The 14,297-nt window shown below is 40.0% G+C and overlaps 1 protein-coding gene across 2 annotated transcripts in view; it reads right to left on the bottom strand.

Annotated features, from left to right (window-relative positions):
* Positions 1-2,886: 2,886 nt before the first annotated feature.
* Positions 2,887-14,297, bottom strand: part of LOC101479224 (receptor-type tyrosine-protein phosphatase gamma) — a 371,804-nt gene continuing 360,393 nt past the window's right edge. For both annotated transcript variants that reach the window (XM_076883639.1, XM_076883641.1), the window contains one exon: positions 2,887-4,279. In XM_076883639.1, coding sequence (XP_076739754.1) covers positions 4,245-4,279 — 35 coding nt within the window. In that variant the 3' untranslated portion in view covers positions 2,887-4,244. The remainder of the gene's footprint in view (positions 4,280-14,297) is intronic.

The following is a 14,297-nucleotide window of genomic DNA, read 5'->3' as shown; positions in this document are numbered from 1 at the left end:
ATTATGACACTATAATTTGAGATACAATAAATAAAATAAGCTTTTGTACAGAGTATCGGTATCGGATCAGTATCGTCGATACCACCCTGAATATTACTTGGTATCGGATCGGAAAGGAAATCAGTGGTATCATACATCACTAGCCATAACTGTTCCAATGCATGAGTACTGTCACAGAGAATAAAGGTAGGAACACAAGATCAAAACTGCATTGTAGTTAGGAAAGTGTAAATGAATGTTAGAATGTGAAATGCGTGTTAGCACAAGCACTGTTTTCAGGTTTCCGAAAAACAAATGCAGATATGGTGACTATATGAGGATGTTTTGTTTTAAATATGTAGTATAGTATTAAATATGTTAAGCACCTAAATACTTAAAGCAGCAGTTCTTTTTTTCATAAAGGAAGTAACGTATAATAAAGAAGAACGTTGAGTATTAAAGCCTGTGTAGACTTTACGTACTGTTGAAAACCCTGTTTTGGATCAGTGAAATTATTGCATAGATCTGTTATTGAGCCCACTGCAGAGAGAACCAAAACATTCTCATCCCAAAACGTAAGATACCGATGCTATGTGACAAATCATCAGTATGTTGTCCTTTCGGAAACATGAGAACCGTTTGGAATGAATCTAGACATGGCCTGTAAAATGGCCTGTATTTGTCTAGTGCTTCTCTAGTCCCTAAGGACCCCAAAGCGCTTTACACAACCAGTCATCCACCCATTCACACACTGGTGATGGCAGCTACATTGTAGCCACAGCCACCCTGGGGCGCACTGACAGAGGCGACATGTACATTTATTTTACTTTCTCATCATGAATTGCTTTGGAAAACACTATCTAATACGACTAAGGTTAGGGTTAGGTCTGGAATACACGGCTGAAATGTCTGTTACCGCCAGGAGCGTCATTCTCTTGAATTCCATCCACAATCAGGCGCGCATCATAGTGACGTGGATGGTTACTTCTCGCGTTACTATGAAACACCTCGGGACGTGACAAATCATTGGTATGCTACGCGTTGGGAATGAGAATGGGCTTAATGAACTGCAGATCAGTCTGGTTCAAACTACAGGGTGGGCCATTAATATGGCTAAACTGTAATAAAATGGGAATGGTTGGTGATACTAAAGTCCTGTTTGTGGCACATTAGTATATGTGAGGGGGCAAACTCCTCAAGATGGGTGGTGACCATGGTGGCCATTTAGAAGTCGGCCATCTTGGATACAACTTTTGTTTTTTCAATAGGAAGAGGGCCATGTGACACATCAGACTTATTGGTAATGTCACAAGAAAAACAATGGTGTGCTTGGTTTCAACGTAACTTTATTCTTTCATGAGTTATTTACAAGTTTCTGACCACTTATAAAATGTGTTCAATGTGCTGCCCATTGTGTTGGATTGTCAATGCAACCCTCTTCTCCCACTCTTCACACACTGATAGCAACACCGCAGGAGAAATGCCAGCACAGCCATCCAGTATCTGTAGTTTCAGGTGCTGCACATCTCGTATCTTCACACAAAGATAAAAGTCTAAGATAAGATAACTCTTTATTGTCATTGCACAGTCATACATAGTACAGTACTACAATGAAATTGGAAAACTGTCCTACGTCGGCACTACATATAACACAACACGACACGATATGACACATCACAACGCAACAAACAACACAACACAGTATACTAACTTAGTATAAAAAAGAAGAAGAATAAGTGTATGTGGGTCAGATCGGGAGACCTTGGGGGCCGTTCAACTGGCCCACGACGACCAATCCACTTTCCAGGAAACTGTTCATCTAGGATGCTCGGACCTGGCACCCATAATGTGGTGGTGCACCATCTTGCTGGAAAAACTCAGGGAACGTGCCAGCTTCAGTGCATAAAGAGGGAAACACATCATCATGTAGCAATTTCAAATATCCAGTGGCCTTGAGGTTTCCATTGATGAAGAATGGACCCACTATCGTTGTTCCCCATATACCACACCAAACCATCACTTTTGTTGTTCCAACAGTCTTGGAGGGATGCATCCAATGTGGGTTAGTGTCAGACCAGTAGCGGTGGTTTTGTTTGTTAACTTCACCATTCACATAAAAGTTTGCCTCATCACTGAACAAAATCTTCTGCGTGAACTGAGGGTCCTGTTCTGATTTTTGTTTTGCCCATTCTGCAAATTCTGTGCACCGATCTGGGTCATCCTCGCTGAGATGCTGCAGTAGCTGGAGTTTGTAAGGGTGCCATTTCTGAGTAGCTAATATCACGAAACTTAGCAAGCAGTTTGCTAACTGTAGCATGGGAGATGGGTGGTCTCGTACGTGTCTTGCATTGAAATCTGCTGCAATGACCCGGTTACTGTGTTCACCAGATATCAACACAATTTTGATCCGCTCCTCACGTGTTAACCTCTTCGACATGTCAATGGCTGTGAACAAAGAGAAACTTGTAAATAACTCATGAAAGAATAAAGAATAAAGTTGCGTTGAAACCAAGCACACCATAGACAAGGCAATTGTCTATGGTGTGAAGATACAAGATGTGCAGCACCTGAAACTACGGCCTATGCTGGCATTTCTCCTGCGGTGTTGCTATCAGTGTGTGAAGAGTGGGAGAAGAGGGTTGCATTGACAATCCGACACAACGGGCAGCACATTGAACACATTTTATAAGTGGTCAGAAACTTGTAAATAACTCATGAAAGAATAAAGTTATGTTGAAACCAAGCACACCATTGTTTTTCTTGTGACATTACCAATACGTTTGATGTGTCACATGGCCCTCTTCCTATTGAAAAAACAAAAGTTGTATCCAAGATGGCCGACTTCTAAATGGTCACCATGGTCACCACCCATCTTGAGGAGTTTGCCCACTCACATATACTAATGTGCCACAAACAGGACTTTAATATCACCAACCATCACCAGCCATATAAATGGCCCACCCTGTACATCAGGTGCTTGTGAGCTCTACCTGTTTGTGTTCTTAACTGATGCTTGGCTGTCAGGATGAAAACAAAAATCCTTTTCAAAGGAATATCATGTGTTTGTGGTCAATATTTGTGTGAATTTCTCTCTACATATATGTGTGTGTGAGTGTGTGTGTGTGTGTGTGTGTGTGTGTGTGTGTGTGTGTGTGTGTGTGTGTGTGAGAGAGAGAGAGAGAGAGAGAGAGAGAGAGAGTGCAGATGACATAGCAGCATACAAGAATATAGAGGACTAAAGAAGTCCACCTTCGTTTGGCTGAATCAGCTGTGAGTAGCAGAATAGTAATCTATAGGACATGATGGAAATCAGTCTGATTCAGGAGGCCACAAAGGACGTGTACAAAAATCACAAAGTTATTATGATAAGGATATATTTATATATGTATACATACGGTACTCCCATATATTAAAAAGCATATTATGAATTATACAAAGAATTAACCATAAAAGTTCACAGTAGCAGTGGTTACACCACATAGGTATCCTAATTTGGATGTGAATAATGGTGTAACAACAAAACAATGGAAACAATAAATAAATCAGTTTAAATAAATACTTGTTCATGGTCATCCTTCCATGAGCTTCTTCCCATTAATCTTGTGATTAATGAATAGTAACATGATGTGTGAGCATGGTGTAGGACGTCATGATGAGCAGAAGTCAGACATCTTGTTATAGAGACAGAAAACTTGTGATGTCCTTCACAGAAGCGGTTGGCTTAACAAGTCAAAGCCCTGAAATGTCTCCATAAAAAAAGTCTGATTGAGGAAAATCCAAGTGAGTCTGCTTTAGTATATGTAGGCTGTAACACTACACTGAATAGTGCAAACAAGAAAAGACAAAAAGTGTTTCTCGCTGCCCACTGACACTGTTGTGAAACTTAAAAACAGGTGTAAACCCTTCAGTAGGAGAACAATAAGACATAAATTGGTGAAAAAAAATAAATATCAAAACTTTATATCTGTGTAAAAAAGTAATCAGGTTATTAATTTTAACCAAGAGTCTGGCGAAAAAGGCATTGGAAAGTCCTGTCCACGATAGTTCCTTGACGTTTTTCAAAGATAAGTGCTTCTTTTATGGGCTCAGGAACAACACAGGTGTTTTGGATCCATGGGACAGGCTCTTCAGCAGAGCTCCTTGTTCTGAAGAGCCTGTTTCAGACCAACAGCTCCATACTCTCGGACCGGTCTGACACAGTCAGTATTGTCTCATTAAAATCTCTGGCCAGAAGACCCAAACCATTCACGTTGACACTGATGGGCCTAAGTAGAGTCCTGTATAGGAACTGGTACTGGTCCTGGGAAGGAAATGGACAGACAAGAAAAAAAGGGAAGACAGCAATATTAATAATGTACCAAAATAATTTTGCTGCACTAGGCATATAAAGAAAAACGAAGTTGAAAATATGACAATACTTGTGATACATGTGTATTCCTTAAACTAGATAAGAAATACATACGTTGGCCAAAACATTGTGTTCTCTGTTGTGGTGCAACTTTATATACAGATCTGGGATAAATTCGACAGTAAGTGCAGTTATTTCTCATAGTCAGTATATTGGACACAGGAGAATTCAGCTGGCTTCTCTCATCCATGTTAGGGGAGTCTATAGACTTTGGTTCTATGTAGAATTGAAGAAGCCATGCTGGTTTAAAGTTGCAGTGTGTAAAATCTCAGATGTCATCAGATTGCACTTTGCAGTCAACTGAATTCTGTTTTATTCCCCTTGTATATTCAAATTAAAGCAGACGCTGTAGGACAAAAACTGTGTTCACTGCTCATCTGTACCAAGTATACGCTGTCAGTGTGCTGTTTACCTTAGCTATCAATGTGTTCACATCTATTTACTTTGGATGAGGCTGAAGATATCCTTAACTTTTCTGTCGGTAAGCACGGGTGTCTTCATCAGTCCTGCTAGCTGTTGTTACCAAAACCTTCTTTGAAGCAGATCTAACATTGTTACACTGGGAAACATAGCAAAAAAAAGCATTGCATGTCTAATCTGCTAACAATGGGACTCCATCTTAGATGATAACACAGGTATGCTCCTTCATTTCTTGAGACTCTTAAAGGTTTAGACACAAATTAAAAATTTCTTCCATTGGAGAAAAAGCGATTAGGTCAAACAGTGATTCACATCTTCGCGAATGTATTCAAGATGGCGAGGCAACACGGAGTCTTCCACAAACCAGCACTTACGCTTATGTATTTTTAATATAGTAATTGTAAGTTTATGAGATTGCATCAGTCAGTGATTTTCAGTAATCAGCCATAAACGCATACCAATCAGTGTTTTTTATTTATTTATTAGATTTCTATTTAATAAACTCAAAAAGTATATAACTATACAGTGGGAAAATAATTATTTGATAACTTGCTGACATTTTGTTTGTTACGTAAGCCCCTTTTCCACTAGTACCTACTCGCTGCAGTTTGCCATGTTTTCAGGGTTTTCTATTAGGTTATAGTACCTGGTACCAGGTAATAAAATAGTGCCAGCTCGGCTGGGATTCCAAAACAATCTGAGCAGGTGCTAAAATGTGGTGTCATTAGTCTGCATGCAACCGATTGGCTGTTCAGCCACCTGTTCTAAAATAAATTAATTGTGACGTATCACATCCTTTGAAAGCTGAGTTCAATTTCTCTAGCCACACCCAGGCCTGATTATTACCACACATTTTCCCAATCAAGAAATCACTTAAATACGATCTGGCTGACTAAGTAGAGTAGACCAAAAGATCCTTAAAAGCATCATGCAACATCATGCTGCGAACCAAGGAAATTCAGGAACAAATGACAAACAAAGTAAATCTGAGATCTCAGTCTGGAAAAGGCCAAAGCCATTTCTAAAGCTGTGGGACTCCAGCAAACCACAGTGAGAGCTAGTGGTGTACCTTTCCAGACTTGGCCGGCCAACCAAAATTAACTCAAGACCTAGAAATAACTCATCCAAGAGGTCACAAAAGACCCCAGATCAACATCCAAAGAACTCCGGGCCTCACTTGCCTCAGTTAAGGTCGGTGTTCATGACTCCACCATAAGAAAGAGACTGGGAAAAATAGCCTGCATGGTCGAGTTCCAATACTGCTGACCAAAAGGAAGATGAAGGCTCATCTCGGTTTTTCCAGAAAACATCTTGATGATGTTAAGAAATAAATATGTATTCTTAATGCTTATTTTCTGATTATATTGTTTTATGTATTTTAATAATAGAGGCCTTTATAAACCAGGCCCAGAGGTGACAAAGAACTAGGTCAGAGGTTGACAGGTTGCCCTGGCAACCAAGACTTCAGTAAGGGGAAGTAAAGAAAGGGGAAGCTTAGTGCAGAGGCATATTAATGAAACACAGGAAACCAGACAGAAAAGCGGAACTAGTAACACTGAAGGAGTTGTTTTGATCGCAACTGTGTGTGGGTGTGACATAGTGCAAAAATATACATACACGGATTTAGCTGGCAAAGAATTCAGACCTGAGCTTGTGTGTTCGTGTGTTCAGGCCTCCATTTCCAAAAATGTAAAATAAAGATAATTTGTTGAGCTGTGACCACTCTGAGTCCAGTCTTTCTCTGTCGCCAAAAGAATTCAAAAGAAAGGAATTTAATAATGATTCTCAAGATTTTGGGAAAATAGTCTGTGGCCTGACGAGACAAAAGTTAAACTTTTTGGAAGGCATAAAAGTAACATAGCACTTCAGAAAAGGATCATCATACCATACATCATACATCAAGTAAAACAAGGTGGTGGTAGTGTGATGGTCTGAGGCTGTTTTTATGCCTCAGGACCTGGAAGACTTTTATAGAAGATATTTGTTTGGGTCAGAAACACAAGGACTGGACATCAGACCAGTGGAAATCTGTGCTTTAGTGAGTCCAAATTTGAGATCTTTGGTTCCACCCCGTGTGTTTTTGTGTGACGCAGAAAAGGATGGTTTCTACCTGAATGATTCCCACCTTGAAGCATGGAGAAAGAGGTGTGATGGGGTGGGGGTATTTTACTGGTGACACTGGTGGGGATTTATTCAAATTTCAATGCATACTAAACCAGCCTGATTATTACAGTATCCTGCAGCAACAATGCCATTCATTCTGGTTGGTGTTTAGCAAGACCAGGGGTGTCAAACTCATTTTAGTTCAGGGGCCACATGGAGAAAAGTCTATTCTCAAGTGGGCAGGACTGGTAAAATCATTGTATATATAACTTAAAAACAACAACTTCAGATTGTTTTCTTTGTTTTAATACGATCAACATAAAAATAAAGCTAGAGCCTGTGGACGGTATGTTCAAAATAGTACAGGCACAACATAGCTATTAATCATAAAACATCTCAAGTTATTTGAAAATTCTGAGGACAAAGAACACACAAGCACACAGTGCCTCAGTGATTCACAGAACTGTTTCACAGATCACAGAACTACATCAGGGTGTGTCATGCAGCACTTTCAGTGGGGTTGCATCGTTTATTTGACTCCTGATACCTGGCATCTTTTAGCTTTCACCAGCTCATCAATATCAGGCTTCACATCCTGAGTGGCAGCTAACTTCAGGATGTGATTCGAGTGCCTGTGCGTGAGCCTTGAGCGCAGTTTTGTTTTATTTATGCTCATTACAGAGAAAACTTGCTCACAAAGATACGTGGTTCCGAACATGCTCAACAGTTTTGCAGCGAGGGCTGTCAAGTTGGGGTAACCTGGCAAGAGATTCTGATAGAATGTGTTCAAGCCAGCTGCGGCAAATTTGCCCTTCAAATCCGAGTCACACTGCAAGTCTATTATTTCAAGTTGGATCCGGACGGGCAGATCAGAGGGATTCACGGTGAACGGCGAGCAAAAAACAATTTCTTCTCGTAAATCAAAGAAACGCCTCAGCACAGCACCTCGGCTCAACCATCTTTCCTCAGTGTGGTATGGCAGGTCATAGATGTGGTCTTTCTCTCTGAGAAGACTGTCAAACTGATGGTGATTGAGGCTTCTGGATAAAATTAACAGTTTGGATGACCACCTTCATGACGTTATCCATTTTCAGTGACTTGCAACACAAAGCCTCCTGGTGCAAAATACAGTGAAAAGTCCAAAAATCATGTCCTGCATTTGCAGATTGCACTTTATCTCTGAACTTTTTTACAACGCCTGCTTTCTTCCCGATCATTGAGGGCGCACCATCTGTAGCCAGGCTGACAGCGCGGGACCAGTCCACTCCGACCCTGTCCAGCGCGCCGACGAGTGGGGTGAAAATATCAGATGCGGTCGTTGTATCTGTTATCGGTACCAACTCCACGAACTCCTCGGTGACGGTCAATGTGTCATCAACTCCGCGGATGAAAATTGCCAGTTGTGCAACATCTGTAATGTCCGTGCCTTCATCAATTGCAACTGAAAACACAATAAATGACTTTATTTTTGGCTTCAACTGTCTGTCCAAATCCACTGAAAGATCAGAAATCCTGTCGGCAACCGTGTTTCCTGTCAGGCTGATATTTGCAAAGGCCTGGCGCTTTTCAGGGCACACAATCTCCGATGCCTTCATCATACATGTTTTTACAAATTCACCCTCACTAAATGGTTTGGAAGCTAGTGCAATTTCGTTAGCAACGAGGTAGCTAGCTTTCACTGCAGTGTCACTGATGTCTGCTGCTGTTTCTTCAGATCCGCCAACAGTTCATTCACCTTCACTCTTCTCTGCTGTCCTTGAAAGTTGTCATATTTGTCGGCATGAAGACTCACATAGTGGCGACGGAGGTTATATTCTTTCAGCACTGCAACATGCTGGGAACACACCAAACTTACAGCTTTCACTTCCGTGAATAAATAGGAGGATGACCATTTTTCTTGGAACACTCTGCACTCTGCATCCACTTTTCTCTTTTTTGACAGAGACATATTGGGGCAATGAGGGTGCCAAAGCACATCAGGTTTAAATTTCACAGGCAAAACAAAGTAGCTCACAATTGCTATTGCGCCATCCAATGGACACAATTGGAAAAGCACTTTCTTTATTGAAAAATTGCTGCTCATTTTTATACTTTACAAAATCATCTCACGGGCCAGATTAAACCCGCTTGCGGGCCTGATCTGGCCCGCTGGCCGTACGTTTGACACCCCTGAGCTAGACCATCATTTATTTTTCATGTAGAGGAGGTGGCTGAGGATTGCTCCATTCCATAATCAATATCCACATGCCAGTCTTGTCAATGCTTTCACTAAGGGTGAAGGCATATGTAGAATAGCAGTGGGGACAGAGCATGGTAAATCCCACACTTGATGCAATTTGCTGTAAGTTGGCCTCTAGTGTTGGTCAGACTTCTGATAAAGACTCTTAGAGTCCTGTTAATCTTGTGGAGTTGTAGACATTCCAGGATCCACGTGTGGCATTGAGTCATAGACCTTCTTGTAGGTAGTGCACAGGTTGGTCAGTCTGGTCTTACTGTCATGGGCGACTGCTCTATCTGTATCTGTGCTTTGTCCTTCTGTTATTCCTGCCAGTTCCTTTCTGTGCCCTACTTACAGTACATATTTAACCATGTACCTGTTCATCTTAGCCACTATGATGGCTTTTCAATTGATAACCGCATTTCACTTGTTCATTCTTATATGCAGCAGTTTCTACTTGTCTCCGTTGTTGTTAAAAGCACAATGGGACCGGTCCCCTATGGGGATCCTGAACACACACACACACAAACGTGTGTGTGTGTGTGTGTGTGTGTGTGTGTGCGTGTGTGTGTGTGTGTGTGTGTGTGTGTATACTGAGGTAAAAACAGGATTTAAGGCTATTGTTCTGCTGAGGGTATGGGAAGACACCATCACATCAACGAGCCATCTACTGTAGAATCCTGGATGCGAACCTCCAACAGCTAGAAGACAGAAGATAGGTTGTGGATAGGTCTTTAAGCATCACACTGAGAACAAAAAAGTACATTAAGGTCACGGATTGGCCTCATCAGTCTCCAGACCTTAATCATGTACATTCTAAAAAGGAATTCAGAGGCTTAGTAACTATCACTATAAATATAAGTTAGATGAGCCTAATAAAATCTATGAATATCATTTTAGTAATTATTTGAGTTTGATGAGTTGAAATAAATGTCTAAAATGTTAACATATGTGTTTGTGTTAAATTAAGGTATTTATTTACATTTATCTCAGACAATAAATTTAGTATCTGGTTTACAGAATACCTTCTTTGCATGTACTTAATATTTTTGTTTAAAATTGAATCAAAACATTTGAGAAATACGTATCTATACTCATCAGTATCTTGTACTAAAATCATTAATTATTCAAATCAGTATTATTTATTGTCAGCAACTACAACTGAAAAGTGTAAGTAAAACACGATAACGTAGAGTAATTGAGTACCATGAGCCTTTTCCATTGTTTCGTTCGTTTTGTTTTTTAAATATTCTGAGCTTTTGTGTTTGCTGTCCTGGTTTGACATCTATCCTTCAAGTATGTGAGGCTTTGAGCTAAAAGGGAAAAGGCTCTTGTCTTTTTAGTGCTTGTTTATTTCGAGTTATTTCCATGTTTATGAAAATTAAATTTCGTTTGGAAAAATGTTAACGTGGTCATTTTTCATACATGTATTATGAAACACACAACTACATATTAGTTTGTTTGGTTTTTCAGACTTAGACTACCAGTGAAATACAATAATTGGCTCAAGAGTTGGCAGTTCGTCTTGTAATCGGAAGGTTGCCAGTTGGAGCCCCGGCACCGACAGTCTCGGTCACCTACTGGTTGCCTACTGCCTACTGGTGGTGGTCAGAGGGCCCCAGGGCAGCTGTGGCTACAATGTAGCATGTCGTCAACAATGTGTGTGTGAATGACTAAATGATTCACACACACTTTCAGGATGACTGGATGTAGTGTAAAGCGCTTTGGGGTCCATAGGGACAAAGTAAAGCGCTATACAAATGCAGGCCATTTAACATATTTAATATTAAGTACAATTTTGATTACGTTCAGTTTACAATATTAAGTAAATGGAACAAAATTTTGGATCAACTGACCATCTATATTCAGTTACATTGACCAAGCATGTCAGTGTTATTTACTCAATTTTTTCATGTTTGTGTAACAACTACAATTATTGATTTCAACTTAATATGTTTAAGCTTTAGTTATTCAATTGATCAAGTATATTGAACAGATTTGACTAGTTTCCAACCTACTCAATATTTTTAAGTGTAAAAGTGTTGCCTCAAAATTTTTAAGTAAATGCCAGTTTCAGTTTTTAAAGTGTAGTAAATATGAGAAGGAAGCTGTTGCTTTGAGTTGCTGGTTGACAGTAATTTATTTTCCATAAAAATTAGAAATGGTTCATGTCAATATAAATGAGCATACTTAGAAATGGGATCAAATATCCCCCGCTGTATCTTTAAAAAACTGAGCCGCAGATCGCTTTACTCAAATGACTGGTTCTGAAAATCTTAGAAAATTATTTGGAGGTGCCCTCACCATTAATCAGTGCATGAGGATATTTTGGAAATCTGACCCAAGGGAGCTTGAAATGGAAATGTACCTTTATGAAAAGTATGTAGCAGATAAACAGCATGCAAATTACATGCTCTGATTTTTTGGGCACATTTTGTAAATCTCTCAGATTACACCTTTTAGACACACAATGTCTTTAAAGACTTCTGGCCTCATAAGGTTGATCATCTTGGGCACTTGATAGACCTTGATGGCGCCGTTGTAAGGCAGACAGGGTTGTAAGGGCACACAGCGTACCAGCTGACAATGTTCACACATATACACACACATACAGTCATAGTTCTTGTTTAGTACTTTGTACAATATTATGAAAATGGCCAAAAAAGTCTAATAAGTAACAATTTCTCTTCCACTGGTCCGTCCCCTAAAAAGCAGCACTATCAAAAACTTTTAATCGCAGAAACCTTTTTCAAGGGACCAAAAAGGCCTTTGAGATTATTACTGAGTGCACAGATTCCACTGTATCCTGCAAAACCATGAAAAAATTTAAAAGAATAATTACATTTTTTAAAAAAATCACAAAATAAAACAAACAAACAAACAAACAACAAAAAAACTACAAACACGTGACCAATCAGAATTGTCTGAAACTGAAAGTGTCTCCACAGGAAAGTTCATGAACTAGTACCATTACTGCTGCAAGGAACCTTTTAGCTGTACTGTCAAATATGTAAGTGTAGTAATAAGCATAAGGATGTCATGTTTAACCTGAATGTCACAAACATTAATGATCAAGTCAAAATGAGATGTATTTTGTGTGCAGACTGATTTTGTTTGTTTCATTGTTTTACTTCAATGTTTCAACACAGGAAATGAAAATGAGCAGAGTAGACAACAAAGCCACAATAGCTACATGTTGTGTGATCCAGCCACTTTGTCACTTTTTTGTGGTTGAGATAATGTAGTGCTTTTAAATATAGCTGCTCTTTATATGTTCACTGAAACACATCCAACAATATAAATGGCCAGTGTGCTCTACAGGCTTTCTTTGAATTAGCTGGCCTTACAGAGCCTTAACCAGTTTGAGATAATTACTTTTTCTCTTAATGACGCACTGTGCATGTACAACAGAGTTTTTCAAAAAAGAGCTTAATAATGGATTTCCTCAAAATTAATAATAATAATGGATTGGATTTATATAGCGCTTTTCAAGGCACCCAAAGCGCTTTACAATACCACTATTCATTCACTCTCACATTCATACACTGGTGGAGGCAAGCTACAGTTGTAGCCACAGCTGCCCTGGGGCAGACTGACAGAAGCGAGGCTACCATATCGCGCCATCGGCCCCTCTGGCCAACACCAGTAGGCAGTAGGGTAAAGTGTCTTGCCCAAGGACACAACGACCAGGACAGAGAGCCCAGGGATCAAGCCGGCGACCTGCCGGTTACAGATGCGCTTCCCAACCCCCTGAGCCACGGTTGCCAGCAACCATAATCAATTGTGTTCCAGGGGCCAGAGCAGGTGACAAGCAACACTCACGTTTGATAAAGGTCCATGAGAGTGATACAAGTGACTGTGGTGTGCTTTGGGTCTGTGTGTTAAGCTCCAAGAAAAATAAAAATCGAATCAAATTGAATTCTGTGCTGAAGAGTCCATTTGCTATTGAGTGCATTGACTTAGTTCTTGATTAGTGCCTTCTGCTTCTCAGAGAGCGTTTCAGCATCTGGAATAGTATCCTATAAAACTGCTCCACTTGCCCATTCCTTTGGGGATGGTAGAGAATAGTCCTGGATCCAGCAACTCCACAGTAGTTTTTCAGTTGTACAAACAACATGTTTTCAAATTCAACACCGTGTTTATGATGTATTCATGCTGTCATTAAGGATTTTGATTGCAGCTGTATAACCTGTTTTGGAAGTTGTAGCATACACCTGAAGTGTGTAAAACAGTGACAACAAGGATGTATTCATAACTGTCTTGCATTTGTTGTGGTGTAGGAAATCACTTGATAGAAGTCTCAGTGGTTAAGTAGTGACAATATTAGTCAGTGGTGCACTGCTGTAATGAGATGGATCTTGAGTTTTATGCAGACAGACCGTCTTTATTACATAATCATCTACTTCTTGTTGCATATGCGGCCAGTAGAACTGGTAGAACCGATAACATTCATTTCAACACCTTGATGGCCCCATTCATCATGTATCTCCTTTAGTCTTGTACTTTCGTGTTTTTCTGGTAAGACCAGCTGTTTTTGGTTGGCTGTTTCTTTGTGCAAGAAGATTCTCATCCATCTTCAATTTGTTGTCTTAGATATTACCTGTGAGTTGAAGTGCTTTAGTTCTGAACTTGATGGTTTTTCTTGTGTTAGGTTACACCAAATCAGATCACTTCTTTGTTCCTGGTTGATCTGGCTTTTTGTCAGTGGTATGATGGAAACATCTGTGGCCATGGCTGCACAGTTAACTGAGACCATGGACACGACACACTGGATTCATTCTTTCCACTGTCTGTGTAGCTGCTCCAATCACATTACATGTAATTTCCTCCATGAACCCTTTCATCGTGTCTACACCATGCTGGAAAGACTGTCTACAACCACATTTTCCTTCACATTTTAATCGTGAAGTGGAAATCTGCCAGTTCTGCTACCCATCGTCACCCTGTTGTATTCAGTTTGGCATGTAGGTAAGTCGATAATTATTGGTGTACATTGTGAAGAATGTTGCATAATAGAGGTAATTGCAGAATTTTTCTGTGATCACCCATTTGAGAGCTAGAAACTCTGAACGCAAATGGTAATTCTTCTCAACTGCAGTTAAAGTACGAGAAATGCAAGAAATTGCACAAAGCAACATTTCACGATGAATGGCTCTGAAAATTTTGGAA

Source organism: Maylandia zebra, linkage group LG5, assembly GCF_041146795.1.
Source record: "Maylandia zebra isolate NMK-2024a linkage group LG5, Mzebra_GT3a, whole genome shotgun sequence".
NCBI lineage: Eukaryota > Metazoa > Chordata > Actinopteri > Cichliformes > Cichlidae > Maylandia > Maylandia zebra.
The sequence above is the reverse complement of the archived record's forward strand: the minus strand, read 5'-3'. Positions and strand labels throughout refer to the sequence as shown.